Here is an 18,613-nt window from a genome sequence, read left to right as displayed (position 1 = left end):
CCCAGAGCCTCTGTCCGAGAACCGGAGGTCCCAGTTGCGGACCCGCCGGAGCATCAGCCACGCTCCTCATTCCGGCGCCGCCCGCACCTACGTGGCTCACGGCTCAGTCCTCGGCGGCTCACGGGACGGCGCCAGTGCGCTCGGCGCATGCGCTCGGCCCAAGCCAGGCCCCGGTCCGAGTAACGGACTCGGGCTCCCTCCACCGGAAGTGGGCGGCCGCGCTGCGGGAGGAGCCGGCGGTAGCTTAGTGGCTGCGGGCTGTGGGCGCCGGGTCCGAGGGGATCGCGCTTCCTCCTCCGCGCTCGCGTCATGGCGAAGGCCGGCGATGTGGTGCGGCTGCTCCTGGGCTCCACCGCGCTCTGGCTCTCGCTGCTCGGCGCGCGGACCGCCTCCGCGTCCAAGGCGGTGACTGCCAACTTGGCCGCGAAGTGGCCGGAGACCCCGCTGCTGCTAGAGGCCAGGTGAGTGCGGGCCGGACCGTCTGCCGAGCCCGCGCGGAGGGAGGGTCCGGCGGGGCCGGGACGCACCGGGCGTCCGGGACCCCGACGGCGCCTGGGACGCCGTCTCTTAGCCCGCCGGCAGCCAGCTTCTTGCACCGCCGCTGGTGCTTTGACCCTCAGAGCATCACCTCCTCCCCTGCTACCCTGTGCGTCGCACTCGCTTGCAATTCCTTTTCCCCGCCTTCGTACTTTGCCTCACCCACGGGTTTTAAAACTTTGTTTAATTCGTTTGGATTTTCTTAGCATTTACGAAAGAGGAAAGGAAGAATGGGAGGTAGACCGTGGCGTTTAATGCAAGCTCTTCAATGGATGTAGGCAGTTCTTTTTAGGAACCGGTATTTGAAGCACCTGGTTTCAAGATGATAACATTATTCGGTCAGCTCCTAGGCTTCCTGTGGAGAAGACAGCTTCCCAAAGCCATTACTTCTTTCTGAATCTCATTCACTGGGGTTAGTGCATAAGGTTTCATTTATTGTGGAGAAACAGAACTTGGAGCTATTGAATTTTGCTCTTAGTATTCCAGTAGTTAAACAAAATTTGAAAGTTTTTTCCTGTTTTAACCGGCATGAACTTTTAATGCCGGTTGCATTTGTAGTTCACCAAAGCAACAGCTTTTGGTTCTAAAAAGAGTCTTCGTCACCCCACGTGACATTACATATGTAAGATATTGATACTAAAACAGATTTTTAAATTGAGCTATAATTGATGTAGCATATTAGTTTCAGGTGTACAACATAATTATCTGATGTATTTACATGTTGTGAAATTATCACCACATAAGTCCAGTTAACATCTGTCACCACACGTAGTTACAAAAGTTTCTTTTCTTGTGATGAGAACTTTTAAGATCTCTCTTGGCAGCTTCACAATATACAGTACAGTATTAAAACTTTAGTCATCATACTGTACATTACATCCCCATGACCTATTTATTTTGTAGCAGAACATTTGTACTGTTTGACCACCTTCACCCATTTCACCTGCCTTCCTGCTTCTGGCACCCAATCTGTTCTCTGTATATGAGCTCATTTGTTTATTGATGTTGTGTTTGTTTTAAGATTTCATAGGGTATTTGTTCTGTCTGTTATTTCACTGAGCAAAATGCCCTCAGGTCTATCGACGTTCTCACAAATAGCAGGATTTCCTTCTTATGGCTGAATGATATTCGTGTGTGTGTACCACATTTTCTGTATTCATTCATCATTCAGCGGATTCTTAGGTTGTTTCCATATCTTGGCCATTGTAAATAATGCTGCACTGGACATAGGAGTGCTTACATTTTTTCCAGTTATAGTGTTTTCACTTCCTTTGCATAGATACCCAGAAGTGGAATTGCTGGATCATGTGATACTTGTTTTTAAAAAATTTTGACGAACCTCCATCCTATTTTCCATAGTGGCTCCACCAGTTTACATTCCCCACAACAGTGCAGAAAGGTTCCTTTTTCTCCACATCCTCTCCAACACTTGTTATCTCTTGTCTTTTTGATAACAGCCATTATTCTAACAGGTGTGAGGTGATATCTCACTGTAGTTTTGCTTTGCATTTTTCTGATGATTAGTGATGTTGAGAGCACCTTTTCATGTACCTGTTGGCATTTGTATGTCTTCTTTAGAAAAATGTCTATTCAAATTCTGTCCAGTTTTTAATCGGATTGTTTGGTGTTTTTTTTTTTCCTATTGAGTTGTATGAGTTCTTTACATATTTTGATTATTAACCCCTTATCAGATATATGATGTTCAGATATTTTCTCCCGTTCAGTAGTTGCTTTTTCATCTTTTTTTTTTTTCTCACCCTGTCACATCTTACCCCTCCCCCTCCCCATATCCTCAAGTCCATTCTCTAGTAGGTCTGTGTCTTTATTCCCGTCTTGCCACTAGGTTCTTCATGACCTTTATTTTCCCTTAGATTCCATATATATGTGTTAGCATACTGTATTTGTTTTTCTCTTTCTGACTTACTTCACTCTGTATGACAGACTCTAACTCTATACACCTCACTACAAATACCTCCATTTCATTTCTTTTTATGGCTGAGTAATATTCCATTGTATATATGTGCCACATCTTCTTTATCCATTCATCCGATGATGGACACTTAGGTTGCTTCCATGTCCTGGCTATTGTAGATAGAGCTGCAGTGAACATTTTGGTACATGACTCTTTTTGAATTATGGTTATCTCAGGATATATGCCCAGTAGTGGGATTGCTGGGTCATATGGTAGTTCTATTTTTAGTTTTTTAAGGAACCTCCATACTGTTCTCCATAGTGGCTGTATCAATTTACATTCCCACCAACAGTGCAAGAGTGTTCCCTTTTCTCCACACCCTCTCCAGCATTTATTGTTTCTAGATTTTTTGATGATGGCCTTTCTGACCGGTGTGAGATGATATCTCATTGTAGTTTTGATTTGCATTTCTCTAATGATTAATGATGTTGAGCATTCTTTCATGTGTCTGTTGGCCATCTGTATATCTTCTTTGGAGAAATGTCTATTTAGGTCTTCTGTCCATTTTTGGATTGGGTTGTTTGTTTTTTTGATATTGAGCTGTATGAGCTGCTTGTAAATCTTGGAGATTAATCCTTTGTCAGTTGCTTCATTTGCAAATATTTTCTCCCATTCTGAAGGTTGTCTTTTGGTCTTGTTTATGGTTTCCTTTGCTGTGCAAAAGCTTTTAATTTCATTAGGTCCCGTTTGTTTATTTGTGTTTTTATTTCCATTTCTCTAGGAGCTGGGTCAAAAAGGATCTTGCTGTGATTTATGTCATAGGGAGTTCTGCCTATGTTTTCCTCTAAGAGTTTGATAGTGTCTGGCCTTACACTTCAGTCTTTAATCCATTTTGAGTTTATTTTTGTGTATGGTGTCAGGGAGTGTTCTAATTTCATTCTTTTACATGTAGCTGTCCAATTTTCCCAGCACCACTTATTGAAGAGGGTGTCTTTTCTCCATTGTATATGCTTGCCTCCTTTATCAAAGATAAGGTGACCATATGTGCGTGGGTTTATCTCTGGGCTTTCTATCCTGATCCATTGATCTATATTTTTGTTTTTGTGCCAGTACCAAACTGTCTTGATTACTGTAGCTTTGTAATATAGTCTGAAGTCAGGGAGCCTGATTCCTCCAGCTCCATTTTTCGTTCTCAAGATTGCTTTGGCTATTCGGGGTCTTTTGTGTTTCCATACAAATTGTGAAAATTTTTGTTCTAGTTCTGTGAAAAATGCCAGTGGTAGTTTGATAGGGATTGCATTGAATCTGTAGATTGCTTTGGGTAGTAGAGTCATTTTCACAATGTTCTTTCTTCCAGTCCAAGATCATGGTATATCTCTCCATCTATTTGTATCATCTTTAATTTCTTTCATCAGTGTCTTATAATTTTCTGCGTACAGGTCTTTTGTCTCCTTAGGTAGCTTTATTCCTAGATATTTTATTCTTTTTGTTGCAATGGTAAATGGGAGTGTTTTCTTAATTTCACTTTCAGATTTTTCGTCATTAGTGTATAGAAATGCAAGAGATTTCTGTGCATTAATTTTGTGTCCTGCTACTTTACCAAATTCATTGATTAGCTCTAGGAGTTTTCTGGTAGCATCTTTAGGATTCTCTATGTATAGTATCATGTCATCTGCAAACAGTGACAGCTTTACTTCTTCTTTTCCGATTTGGATTCCTTTTATTTCTTTGTCTTCTCTGATTGCTGTGGCTAACACTTCCAAAACTATGTTGAATAATAGTGGTGAGAGTGGGCAACCTTGTCTTGTTCCTGACCTTAGTGGAAATGGTTTCAGTTTTTCACCATTGAGGACAATGTTGGCTGTGGGTTTGTCATATATGGCCTTTATTATGTTGAGGAAATTTCCCTCATGCCTACTTTCTGCAGGGCTTTTATCATAAATGGGTGTTGAATTTTGTTGAAAGCTTTCTCTGCATCTATTGAGATGATCATATGGTTTTTCTCCTTCAATTTGTTAATATGATGTGTCACGTTGATTGATTTGCGTATATTGAAGAATCCTTGCATTCCTGGAATAAACCCCACTTGATCATGGTGTATGATCCTTTTAATGTGCTGTTGGATTCTGTTTGCTAGTATTTTGTTGAGGATTTTTGCACCTATGTTCATCAGTGATATTGGCCTGTAGTTTTCTTTCTTTGTGACATCTTTGTCTGGTTTTGGTATCAGGGTGATGGTGGCCTTGTAGAATGAGTTTGGGAGTGTTCCTCCCTCTGCAATATTTTGGAAGAGTTTGAGAAGGATAGGTGTTAGCTCGTCTCTAAATGTTCGATAGAATTCACCTGTGTAGCCATCTGGTCCTGGGCTTTTGTTTGTTGGAAGGTTTTTAATCACAGTTTCAATTTCAGTGCTTGTGATTGGTCTGTTCATATTTTCTATTTTTTCCTGGTTCAGTCTCGGCAGTTTGTGCATTTCTAAGAATCTGTCCATTTCTTCCAGGTTGTCCATTTTATTGGCATAGAGTTGCTTGTAGTAAACTCTCATGATCGTTTGTATTTCTGCAGTGTCAGTGGTTACTTCTCCTTTTTCATTTCTAATTCTATTGATTTGAGTCTTCTCCCTTTTTCTCTTGATGAGTCTGGCTAATGGTTTATCAATTTTGTTTATCTTCTCAAAGAACCAGCTTTTAGTTTCATTGATTTTTGCTATTGTTTCCTTCATTTCTTTTTCATTTATTTCTGACCTGATCTTTATGATTTCTTTCCTTCTGCTAGCTTTGGGGTTTTTTTGTTCTTCTTTCTCTAATTGCTTTAGGTGCAAGGTTAGGTTGTTTATTCGAGATGTTTCCTGTTTCTTGAGGTAGGCTTGTATTGCTATAAACTTCCCTCTTAGCACTGCTTTTGCTGCATCCCATAGGTTTTGGGTCGTTGTGTCTCCACTGTCATTTGTTTCTAGGTATTTTTTGATTTCCCCTTTGATTTCTTCAATGATCACTTCGTTATTAAGTAGTGTATTGTGTAGCCTCCATGTGTTTGTATTTTTTACAGATCTTTTCCTGTAATTGATATCTAGTCTCATAGCATTGTGGTCGGAAAAGATACTTGATATGATTTCAATTTTCTTAAATTTACCAAGGCTTGATTTGTGACCCAAGATATGATCTATCCTGGAGAATGTTCCATGAGCACTTGAGAAAAATGCGTATTCTGTTGTTTTTGGGTGGAATGTCCTATAAATATCAATTAAGTCCATCTTGTTTAATGTATCATTTAAAGCTTGTGTTTCCTTACTTATTTTCATTTTGGATGATCTGTCCATTGGTGAAAGTGGGGTGTTAAAGTCCCCTACTATGATTGTGTTGCTGTCGATTTCCCCTTTTATGGCTGTTAGTATTTGCCTTATGTATTGAGGTGCTCCTATGTTGGGTGCATAAATATTTGCAATTGTTATACCTTCCTCTTGGATCGATCCCTTGATCATTATATAGTGTCCTTCTTTGTCTCTTGTAATAGTCTTTATTTTAAAGTCTATTTTGTCTGATATGAGAATTGCTACTCCAGCTTTCTTTTGATTTCCATTTGCATGGAATATCTTTTTCCATCCCCTCACTTTCAGTCTGTATGTGTCTCTAGGTCTGAAGTGGGTCTCTTGTAGACAGCATATAGATGGGTCTTGTTTTTGTATCCATTCAGCCAGCCTGTGTCTTTTGGTGGGAGCATTTAATCCATTTACATTTAAGGTAATTATCGATATGTATGTTCCTATTCCCATTTTCTTAAGATATTTTGTGTTTGTTATTGTAGGTGTTTTCCTTCTCTTGTGTTTCTTGCCTAGAGAAGTTTCTTTAGCATTTGTTGTAAAGCTGGTTTGGTGGTGCTGAACTCTCTCAGCTTTTGCTTGTCTGTAAAGGTTTTAATTTCTCCATCACATCTGAATGAGATCCTTGCTGGGTAGAGTAATCTTGGTTGTAGGTTTTTCTCCTTCATCACTTTAAGTATATCCTGCCACTCCCTTCTGGCTTGCAGAGTTTCTGCTGAAAGATCAGCTGTTAACCTTATGGGGATTCCCTTGTGTGTTATTTGTTGTTTTTCCCTTGCTGCTTTTAATATGTTTTATTTATATTTAATTTTTGACAGTTTGATTAATATGTGTCTTGTCGTGTTTCTTCTTGGATTTATCCTGTATGGGACTCTCTGTGCTTCCAGGACTTGATTAACTATTTCCTTTCCCATATTAAGGAAGTTGTCAACTATAATCTCTTCAAATATTTTCTCAGTCCCTTTCTTTTTCCCTTCTTCTTCTGGGACCCCTATAATTCGAATGTTGGTGTGTTTAATGTTGTCCCAGAGGTCTCTGAGACTGTCCTCAGTTCTTTTCATTCTTTTTTCTTTATTCTGCTCTGCAGTAGTTATTTCCACCATTTTATCTTCCAGGTCAGTTATCTGTTCTTCTGCCTCAGTTATTCTGCTATTGATCCCATCTAGAGTATTTTTAATTTCATTTATTGTGTTTTTCATCATTGCTTGGTTCCTCTTTAGTTCTTCTACGTCCTTGTTAAATGTTTCTTGCATTTTGTCTATTCTATTTCCAAGATTTTGGATCATCCTTACTATCATTATTCTGAATTCTTTTTCAGGTAGACTACCTATTTCCTCTTCATTTGTTAAGTCTGGTGTGTTTTGACCCTGCTCCTTCATCTGCTGTGTGTTTTTCTGTCTTCTCATTTTGCTTTTGTTACTGTGTTTGGGGTCTCCTTTTCACAGACTGCAGGTTCATAGTTCCCGTTGTTTTTGGTATCTGTCCCCAGTGGCTAAGGTTGGTTCAGTGGGTTGTGTAGGCTTCCTGGTGGAGGGAACTAGTGCCTGTGTTCTGGTGGATGAGGCTGGATCTTGTCTTTCTGGTGGGCACGTCCACATCTGGTGGTGTGTTTTGGGGTGTCTGTGGCCTTATTATGATTTTAGGCAGCCTCTCTGCTAATGGATGGGGCTGTGTTCCTGTCTTGCTAGTTGTTTGGCATAGGGTGTCCAGCACTGTAGCTTGCTGGTCGTTGAGTGAAGCTGGGTCTTGATGTTGAGATGGAGATCTCTGAGAGATTTTTGCCGTTTGGTATTACGTGGAGCTGGGAGGTCTCTTGTGGACCAGTGTCCTGAAGTTGGCTCTCCCACCTCAGAGGCACAGCCCTGATGCCTGGCTGGAGCACCAAGAGCCTTTCATCCACACGGAAAAAAATGAAAAGGGGAAAAATTAATATATCCTACTCCCAAAGTCCACCTCCTGAATTTGGGATGATTCGTTGTCTATTCAGGTATTCAACAAATGCAGGCACATCAAGTTGTTTGTGGAGTTTTAATCCGCTGCTTCTGAGGCTGCTGGGAGAGATTTCCCTTTCTCTTCTTTGTTCGCACAGCTCCCGGGGTTCAGCTTTGGATTTTTGCTTTTTCATCTTGTTAATGATTTCCTTTGCTGTGCAGAGGCTTTTTAGTTTGATATATTCCTACTTGTTTATTTTTGCATTTGTTGCCTTTGTTTTTGGAGTGAAATAGAAAAAAATCATCGCCAAGTCTGATGTCAAGGAGCTACTGCCTATGTTTTCTTCTAGGAGTTTTATGGTTTCAGGTCTTATGTTCAAGTCTTTAATCTATTTTGAGTTACTTTTTGTATATGGTGTAAGATAGTGGTCTAGCTTCGTTCTTTTGCACACGGCTATCTGGTTTTCCCAACACCATTTATTGAAGAGACTCTCCTTTCCCCGTTGTATATTCTTGGCTCCTTCATCATAAATTAATTGACCGTATATGCGTGGATTTGTTTTTGGGCTCTCTATTCTGTCCCATTGATCTATGTGTGCCAGTACCATACTGTTTTCATTGTATAGCTTTGTAATATAGTTTGAAGTCAAGGAGCATGATGCCTCTAGCTTAAGATTATTTTGAATTTTGGAGGTCTTTGTGGTTCCATACAAATTTTAGGATTGTTTGTTCTATATCTGTGAAAAATGGCATTGGAATTTTGATAGGGGTTGTGTTGACTCTGGATGTTCCTTTGCATTGTATGGAGACTGTAACAATATTCTTCCAATCCATGGACATAGAATATCTTTCCATTTATTTGTGTTGTCTTCATTTATTTCTGTTGTCTTCAATTTCTTTCATCATTGCCTTATAGTTTTCAGTGTACAGGTCTTTGACTGCCTTGGTTAAATTTATTCCTAGGTATTTTTTTGATGCAGTTGTAAACAGGATTGTTTTTTAAATTTCTCTTTCTGATAGTTCATTATTAATGTATAGAAACCCAACAGGTTTTTGTATACTGATTTTTGTATCCAGTAACTTTACTGAATTCATATATTCTCACAGTTTTTTTTGGTGGAGTCTTTAGGGTTTTCTATGTATAATGTCATGTCATCTGTAAATAGTGACAGTTTGGTTTCTTCCTTTCTGATTTGGATGCCTTTAATTTCTTTTTCTTGCCTAATTGCTCTGGCTAGGACTTCAAGTACTAAACTGAATAAAAGTGAGAGTGGGCATCCTTGTCTTTTTCCTGATCTTGTGCCTGACTATGATTTTAGCTGTGGGCTTGTTGTATATGACCTTTATTATGTTGAGGTACATTCCCTTTATACCCACTTCGAGTTTTTACTCTTAATGGATGTTGAAATTTTTCAAATGCTTTTTGTTTTTTGCATCTATTGAGCTGATCATATGATTTTTATCCTTAATTTGTTAATGTGGTGTTTCACATTTATTGATTTGTGGGTGTTGAACCATCCTTGCATCCCTGGAATAACTTGATTATGGTGTATGATCCTTTTAATGTATTATTGTATTCAGTTTGTTAATATTTTGTTGAGGATTTTTGCATTTATGTTCATTAGGAATATTGACCTGTAATTTTCTTGTGGTGTCCTTTTCTGGTTTTGGCATCAGGATGATGTTGGTCTTGTAAAATGAGTTTGGGAGTGTTCCTTCCTCTTCTCTTCTTGGACAAGTGTGAGGATTAGTATTAATTCTACTTTAAATGTTTGGTAGAATTCACCAATGAAGCTGTCTGGTTCTGGACTTTTATTTGTCGGGAAGCTTTTGATTACTGATTCAATCTCCTTATTAGTAATAAATCTGTTTGGATTTTTCTGTTTCATGCGTCAGTCTTGATAGTTTGTATATTTCTAGGAGTTTATTCATTTCTTCTAGGCTGCCCAATTTGTTGGTGTATAATTGTTCATAGTCTCTTATGATCCATTGTACTTCTGTGGTATAGATGTAATAAAACAGTTTTTATTAAATAAAGTATTCTAGTTTAAAATATGTCCCCTTCCTCTACCTTTTCCCCAGTTTCTCCCATAGCTTGCATGGATCTGATCTCATACTCAGTTACAAATCAGTCTAACTTCTCCCAGTATTAGGCTGATAGTTGCAATGTTTCAATTTCTGCTTGCCTCAGGAGGAGTAGAACTGGAACTCCTGTAGGATGCTCTTTAAGGCCCTTCACAATCTAGCCACACTCTGATGTACCAACCCCATTACTTGTAGTGGGTTGAATGGTGGCTCCCAAAAAGATATGTCCATATCCTAACCCCTGGAACCTGTGAATGTTACCTTATTTGGAAGAAGGATCTTTGCTGATGTAATTAACTTAAGGGTCTTGAGACAAGATTGTTATGGATCTGGATGGGTGCTAAATCCAATTTCCTTTTAAGATACAGAAGAGGAGAAGACACATACAAGGAGGAGGAGGGCATATGAATAGAGACAGAGATTGGATTGGTGTAGCCACAAGCCAAGGAACACCTTAAGCCTCCTGAAGCTGGAAGAGGCAAGGAAAGGTTGTCCCCTAGAGCCCTTGGAAGGAGTGTAACCCTATCAATACCTTGATTTTGGACTTTTCCAGAACTGTGAGACAGTAAGTTTCTGTTGCTTTAAGTCACCAAATTTTTGATAATTTATTACAGCAGCAATAGGAAACTAATTTGATTTTGTACCTTGAAGTGGGGATACTGCTGTAACAAATACCTAAAAATGTAGAAATACCTGTTGAATCTGGCAGGAGCTGGAAGAGTTTTGAGAAACGTGGTAGAAAAAGCCTAGATTGCCTTGAGGAGACTGTTGGCATAAATATGGACATTAAAGGTGATTCTGTTAAGGACTTAGAAGAAAGCGTGGCGCATGATAGAAAAAAGCTTCTGTCATCTTAGAGAATACTTACATGATTATGAATAAAATGTTGGTAGAAATATGAACATTAAAGGCACTTTTGGCAAGGGCTTAGAAGGAACTGAGGGATGTGTTATTGGAAATAAAGAAAGATGACCCTTGTTATATAGGCAGAAATCTGGCTGAACTGGATTCTACAGTTGTGTGGAAAACAGAACATGTAAGCGATGAACTTGGATAGTTAAGAGGATTTCCAAGCAAAGTGTTAAAGGATTTCCAAGCAAAGTATCATCTGGTTTCTCCTTGTTGCTGTAAAATGCAAGAGGAAAGAGAGAAATTGAAAAAGGAACTGTTAAGGAAAAAGGAAGCAGCCTTTGGTAATTTGAGAGGCTCTCAGCCTATCCAGATTGCAAAGGATGCTAAAATTAGGAAACTCGGTGTTGGGAATGCATGCTCTGTAAAGAAGGCCAAATGTGTGGCTGGATATCTTTTGTTGTATAGATTAGGTGTGTGACTTGTGGATCCACTCAGCTATCTCAGCAGATGCCAGGAATAAAGAGGGGCTTATCCAGGAGAAGGATCTGGGGAGGATCCTTGTGTAATGGCATGACCCTGGTGAGATACGTAGGAGAACCCCAAGGATTTTGATTGTTGCATCAATAGAAACACTGCCTGCTTGGATCAGAAGGGACAGAGACAGGATGAAATGAGAGAAGGCTGCCAGACTTCCAAAATTCTGTAGGCAGGAAGTTGGCTGATAGAACTACATGGCTGCAAATGTGTGCTACACTTCAAGAAAAAGGGAGAATGACACTGAGGGCAAAGCCATGGCAGGCAGCACAGAGGGTGGAGCAATAAGCCATGGAGAGTTATGCTCAAGTCTTAAAAACCTAACAGAATCTTCTGCTGCAATTTGAACTTGATTGCTTGCTTGATTGCTTTAATACTTGCTTGGGATTGATGACTCCTTTACTTTCTACTTTCTCCCTTTTGGAATTGGAATGTCTATCTTTGGAATTTGGAACACCTATCTCACCATTGCATTTTGGAAGCATATAATTTTTTAGTTTTACAGGTCCACGTACGGAGAAGTTTGCCTCTGGATGGATCATACGGGGCCTCACTCATACATAGTTTAGATAATTCACACGATAAGATTTGAGACATCTGATGATATTTACTCATGTATAAATTCTGCCATATGGAAGAAGCCTTTTACCTGTGATTGCACAATAAATGAGCATGTCAGTAGTTGTTTGATCAAGTCAATTAGGGAATAAGTGTTGCACTCTACTTTTCTAAAGGTTTTGTACCATCCCTGTCCTTTTCAGGTCACATCCTATTTAGTGATCCCCATAGTTTCCTCTGCTTTTAGTCTTTTTGTTTGTTTGTTTTAATGCCATTGAGTTGGACACCATTAATAGCAAGAGTTGCTTTGAAGTTGCTTATTGCTTTAAATTCCTATGTCTGTCATGTTTATGTTGATGAATTAATCAGTTTTTCTCACCTCCTTTTCCCCCTTTAGTGACCATCTCAGACTCACAAGAATTTATCACTCTGCATGTGTCTGGATATCCTCAATACTTCCCATTTACATTAAGCATTAGTTTAGGTTTACTGAGGCTAAAAAGAAAGATAAGGTGGGCAATAACAAAGAGTCTGTACTGTCTGTTTGGTGGTTGTGTCTCTTCTGGTTTAAATAGTTAAATCTACTTGTTTTAGTTGTCTTGCACTTTGTTTCATACAGGACTGAATAATCTTTCACTTATTTCATTATTTCCAAAAGGCTTTATATTGCTTTGGCTATTTTTTTTTTATTACTTACACTCTGTGGATAAATGGAAGTTTCTTTGGGCTTCAAGACCAAAGACCTAATGCAATACATCAATTTTCTGTTAATTTTTTGATTAAGATATTTTCTGTTTTAAATAATAAAAGTATTGTCTACACAAATACATAGCTAAATGAAAATAATCGATAATATGACTTTTAAAAAATGTTTATAAAACCAGGTTTTGGTTGTGAAAAATAAGCAGTCTATTTTTTAACTTTTTACTTTTATATAACATTCTCTTTATTGCCGTTAAATTATACTTCTCAGTGGCATTTCACATGGAGACACAAAATAAATTATCCATTTTTTAGCTGTAGCTAATAAAGAGGAAAAGCCAAAAGTAATTTCTCATGTAGTCTTTTCCAGTCATGGTTATGTGCTTGTAGTTAAGAATGATACCTCAGGTAAGAATCATCGATTTGTTCTCTTTTTGCATTATAGTAAATGGAAATCAGTGACTTTTATTTAAGGAGGTTTTTGTTTTTACCAGAAGTTGTAATTTGGCTCTAAAATATAGTTTATAGTATTGAAACCATTTTTTATTTCTATCGATTAACTGATTACTTTTATTTTTTTTTAATAGTGAATTTATGGCAGAAGAAAGTAATGAAAAATTTTGGCAGTTTTTGGAAACTGTACAAGAATTAGCAATTTATAAACAAACAGGTAGGTGATGTACATATTTCAACTTTCAAGATATGTATCAATATTTATGTGCCTATATTAGATATGTTTATTGTTTTTAATGGTAAAGTTTAAGTGTAAATGCTTAATTGGGTTAGTAAGTCTGAATATTAATTTTGAAAAAATGTTTTAATGGAAACTATTCCAAGCATCCATTTCCAAAAATATAAGGCTCTAATACTTTGTTATAAAAAAACTCATATGATTAGCAGTGTTTGGATATTTCATTATAATCAAGCAGAAATAGAAATTGTTGAATTATGGTTTTCTTTTTACCTAGATTTCTTTGAAATAGTATTAGTTTTGCATCTAGTAATACTGAAATTTTTTTGCCAGAATACATTTAACTCCTGAACTCTTAGAGAGATTTTTAATACTTGTTCTTATCGAGTTAGGTAACCTGTGTGCTTTCATTTCATTATTTAGAAAATGGACTTAGTTATTCCTACTTTTTTTTAATATATATGAGAGTATACATCTATGTATACATACATATATTTTTAGAATGAACTAATGTTTATTAATGTGTTTCTTAAGGAAGATCAGATGCTGAAATTAGGTTTTCACGGCAGAGGCTAAAAGGTTAATTACTAATTATTATAAAGAAAGGTTAAAGAAAAAGGTTAGTTTCCTATCTCTACAGAGAATAGGATAAATGATATTAACATGGAATCTCTCAAGAGGGGATTCTTTAGCCTTTTAACTTAGAGAAAACTTCTTACTACGGTGATTAAATAGTTGATGATTTTATTCCTGAATGTAAATGTAAGATGAACAATGGTTTTGAATGTTTTAAGTGTTCATTTACTAGAGCCTGTTTGGCTTAAGTAGCTTTGAAGTTCAACAGTTTTATGATTTTATGAGATAGGTTTAAGATAAAGGGAGCAGACATGCCTTTAATGATATTTTAAACTGAAATATTTCCAAAAACAAGTAATTTGCTCTTTCAAAAAACTTTTACTAAAAAGCTTCATTATTCATTAATCATTATTTGAGTCACGAGAGACAGTATGCACTGCTTTAGATACTGAGAATACAAAGATGAATAAATGTGATCTGTGTTCTCCAGACCTTATAATGTGATGGAGACAGCAGAACAGCTACATGTATTATTAGGTGATCAGAACTTTAATAGGGAGGGATAGGTATAACACGGAAGTGCGTTAAGAGGCACCCGTCAGTATTTCAGAGAGAGCGGGACAGCCTTTCCACTGGTGAATGCTGGAGTTGAGTTTTGGATGATAGGATTTAACGAGGTCGTAGGGAAAGGAGACGAGCAGAAGAGACCACAGGAATAGATTATGTGGAGAAACTGTGACCACTTAGGAGACTACTTGTAAAGCAATGGATGATTGTTGTTCATTGGTTTTGTATTTGTCCTGGTAATTTTAGTTTTGGTGTTTGAGGTAAAAATAAGCTAGATTAATATGTCAGGTTTTCATGAGAGTTAAAAAATCCAACACCAGATTTCCTGGCTCTCACCTAAAATCCTGAGTGTACCTTTCCCAAATCTGTTGTTCTCAGTACATGCTTTATGGCCTTATTTGGTGCCATTCTCTATTGGAGAAGCAATCTTGAAAGTTACTCTTATAAATTTTGAACGCTTTAAGTTGCGCAAATTTGTCAGCATATTTTATACCTAAATAAAACAGCATGTCTGGACAAGCTGGTGGCAGGTCATCAACAAGTTGGAATATAAGCTCAGGAGTACCTAAACTCTACTTTAAGCATAGGAGATGTATGTGTTTCAGGGTTGAACCTAAAATGAATTGTATTAAATAAGAATTACTAACACAAAACTATAATTCTGTTGAACTTGTTCATAATGGTGAGAGCCAAATGCATATTGCTGCCTCATTGCTGACCATGTTAGGTGTAGGAAGAAATGGTATACATGAGGAATTAAATATGTCACAAGCTATCAGATTTTACTGAATTTGTTTTCAAGACGTTATCCTAGAGGAAACATTTAAAATCCTTAGTTACTTGTAATTTTCTAGGTTGTTGAATCTCCATGAGACCCTCTAAATACTCTCCCCTGAAAAATAATTTCAGTGATCTACTTGCCTAAAAAAATTGTAAAAGTTGAACATTAACTCTTTGAATTCAGGTGCTAGTTTCCTGCCATTTCGTGAGGACAGTTTATGTTATGTGCCAGCATATTCAGACCTTTTAAACATTGAATTGCCTGTTTTTAAATCATTTTGTATGGGTCTGCCACAGAGTTATATATTTATTGATGTCTCAAGATTCAAGTGGCATGATATTAGTTAACCTTTGTAGTTTTGTGTGGTGAATCAGAAATATCAAGCAAGGTTTATCTGACTCCAGAGCCCCTATTTATTTCCCCTTCTCCATGTTCTCAGCATATAAAAATCTCATTCTCAAAGTCCTTCAAGATTTTAATGGTTTCTACACAAGTAGAGTTGCTCGTATATTTTAATGGAAAGATTTTTAGAAAATGCTATGACATTTCTAACTCAGTCACTTACAATTGAGAACCAGGTTTGGGGTAGGAAGATTGCCATCTGGACGTGTCACATTTGAAGTGCTTGTGGAATATCCAAGTGAGGATATCCAGTAAGCTGATGTAAGTGAGAGATTTAGGTTAAAAAAAAAAAATCTAAGCTAAAAGGGAGAATTTGGGAGTTATCAACATCAAGAAGGTAATTGCAGTTATAGGGAAAAGAGATAGAATGAGAAGAAAATAAAGAACACCAGTATTTAAGAGATAACCAGAGGAAGAACATGCAATAGAGACTAGGGAGCACCAGTGGAGGTGGGTGAAAACCCAGAAAGTGTGATGTCATGAAAGCCAGGGGAGTATTAAGTGCTAAGTGATAGACATTATCAAATACTAAAGAAGAACCAAGTAATATAAATACTAAGCTTTTAACAAAAGAAAAATTAGTGGTGACTTTGAGAGCACTTTTACTGGTATAGTAATAAAAACTACAGTAGGTTGAGGAAGTAGAGATAAGTATTGTTAAGTCTTTCAAGATTGACTATGAAGCAAATAAGGTGAATCAGTACCTGACTCATCACGTACTGCTGCCTCTCTCTTTTTTTTTTTTTAAAGATGAGTGATTTATGTATATTAAATGCCAATAGGTAAAAAATCAAGTGAAAGGTGAAAGAAATTGAAAAAGCAAAATCATTATCAGCAGGTTAGTTGGTAAGCATGGATTTAGTTATTTTTAAACATTAGCGAAAATAGTCCAGTGCATCCATGATTATCTTGCAAGTTAAGCCTAAAAATACATAGGTTTACTTTCTGTAACCCCTGAATCCTATATCCATTACTACATTAGAGATAGCCTTAATAGTGACCTTGACAAATTTTGATGTCTGTGGTCAGGCACTACTCACATTTGTTTTTGTTGACCCTCTTCTTTGTTTTCCTATAAAACCAATGTCCTTTTGACTGATGTAGTCTTTTTTTTTGTTATATTATTACATTAATTTTGACTGTTTTGTTGACCCTATAGCTATTATGTCTTTTTTAAGATCCATTTTTAAGATAACATCTCTTCTCTAATTGCTTTCATGTTGCTTTTACTATTGAAGGCAAGTATTGCCTTACTTTTTGATTCTTGGGGGGTAACTCACCATAACTTCCTGAGAAAATCACCTATAGTTTGTTAAAGTAGAAGTGAATGAGCACACCTACTCTCGTATGATGACTCTTTGAAATTACTGGATTAGGAAAGTATTATTGGCCTAGAATGAAGAGGTCTATTCACTTCTTAAATATTAATTCCAGAAATGTATTAGATGCCTGTTTTGTGTGCCAAGAGTAGAAAGGTATAATTGAAAGGCTAGAAAAGATTCTTGCCTTAACAGTTTATAGCTTAATGGGAAGGACGGCATTAAACAAACAATTATACAAATAATTTTTAATTACTGTTTGAGAATTGATCTAGAGATGGTATAGAGTCCTTTGCTATTCTTAGTCTCCTCTTAAATTGTAAGTAGGGCCTATATCTTATCTATGCATTATAACTCTACAACCTTGGAGTGAATTGGTCTGATATGTTGACATCTTCCAAATAGATTTTAATGGCAAGATTATTTTCATCTCGACTTGTATTGATTGCCTGGACTTCACTGGAAGATAAAAATGAATAATAAACTGGAGATCTTGATTTTCCCTTTTGCTCTAACATCTTCTATTCCAAACTTAAAATACGACATCAATTTAATTAGCTATACAGTGAGAGATGTGCCAATGTGTTGAATACAAAATACTAACATCCTTTTCTTTTGAATTCTTTTTGTAGAATCAGATTATTCTTACTACAACTTAATCCTGAGGAAAGCTGGACAGTTTTTAGACAATTTACATATCAATCTCTTAAAGTTTGCTTTCTCTATAAGGGCATACTCTCCAACTATTCAGATGTTTCAACAGGTATGTAAAAATACCCAACCTGTATTTGAGAAAGAAGCATGCTAGCAATGTACATACATCTATCTTAATGTGAATATCTTTAGCTAAAAATCTCCAAACTTGTACTACCTGGTTCCATAGCCTAGCATCGATGATATTTTCACTGTTACCATTGATTATAATATAATTGAGTATTTTAGGTAATTTTGTAGTTATTTGGGATAAGGCAGTTACGAAGACTAATCACCAAGGAAGTGAACTGTAGTGACAATTTTAATTTAATGGGATGTTTTCAACAATTTCAAAGCATGTTTTCCTACTATACAGTTGATTTTGTTAAAATGTTTGATTCTGTCTATGTATTTTTACTTTAATCAGAGCAATAACGTAATAGTAGTTGGTAAGCTGTTCTAATCAAAGTAATGTGTAAGTTTTAAACATGATATTGTAATTATCAACTACTGTAGCTAAGTGTAATCTTTGAAATCTTAGATTGCAGCTGAAGAGCCTCCACCAGGTGGCTGTGATGCATTTGTGGTTATCCATGAGAAGCACACGTGTAAAGTTAGTGAGATTAAAAAGCTGCTGAAGAAGGCTACTTCCAGGTACATGAATGATCGGCTATAGTGAAAGAAGTGGTTTATAAAAAGAGATGAGGGGTGAAATAGAAACTTCTTATAATAAAAAGTTTTAATATTCCAAGACATTGTATATTAAAGAATGTGCTCTCAATATATCTGAGTCCTCCTCTAAAGTATATAAGTACTTTCAATATTCTATCTTGATCAGCTTTTGATTTTAGAATACCAAAATACTATAAAATACATGAGAGATATATTTTATGTAACGTAAGTTGTTTTTCCAAATACAGGCAGACCTCAAAGATATTGTGGGTTCACTTCCAGACCACCTCAGTAAAGTGAATACTGCAATAATTCACACAAATTTTTTGGTATCCCAGTGCACATAAAAGTTATGTCTACACTATACAGCAGTCTGTTGAGTGCCCAGTAGCATTATGTCTAAAAAAATGTATACCTTAATTTTAAAATACTTTATTGCTAAAAACTGCTAACCATCATCTGAGCCTTCAGTGAGCCTTAAT

General features: G+C 36.9%; 1 protein-coding gene across 2 annotated transcripts in view; it reads left to right on the top strand.

Moving 5' to 3' along the window:
- Positions 1-73: 73 nt before the first annotated feature.
- UGGT2 (UDP-glucose glycoprotein glucosyltransferase 2) overlaps positions 74-18,613 on the top strand; it is a 169,068-nt gene continuing 150,528 nt past the window's right edge. The window contains exons 1-4 of one of the 2 annotated variants that reach the window (XM_068526719.1): positions 74-461; positions 13,018-13,100; positions 17,399-17,529; positions 18,001-18,113. In XM_068526719.1, the coding sequence (XP_068382820.1) occupies positions 310-461; positions 13,018-13,100; positions 17,399-17,529; positions 18,001-18,113 (479 nt within the window). In that variant the 5' untranslated portion in view covers positions 74-309. The remainder of the gene's footprint in view (positions 462-13,017; positions 13,101-17,398; positions 17,530-18,000; positions 18,114-18,613) is intronic. The other variant, XM_068526718.1, reaches the window with a different exon arrangement.

Source organism: Eschrichtius robustus, chromosome 18 (assembly GCF_028021215.1).
Source record: "Eschrichtius robustus isolate mEscRob2 chromosome 18, mEscRob2.pri, whole genome shotgun sequence".
In the NCBI taxonomy this organism is placed as follows: domain Eukaryota; kingdom Metazoa; phylum Chordata; class Mammalia; order Artiodactyla; family Eschrichtiidae; genus Eschrichtius; species Eschrichtius robustus.
Note: the sequence above shows the minus strand (reverse complement) of the source record. Positions and strands in the feature narration are given on the sequence as shown.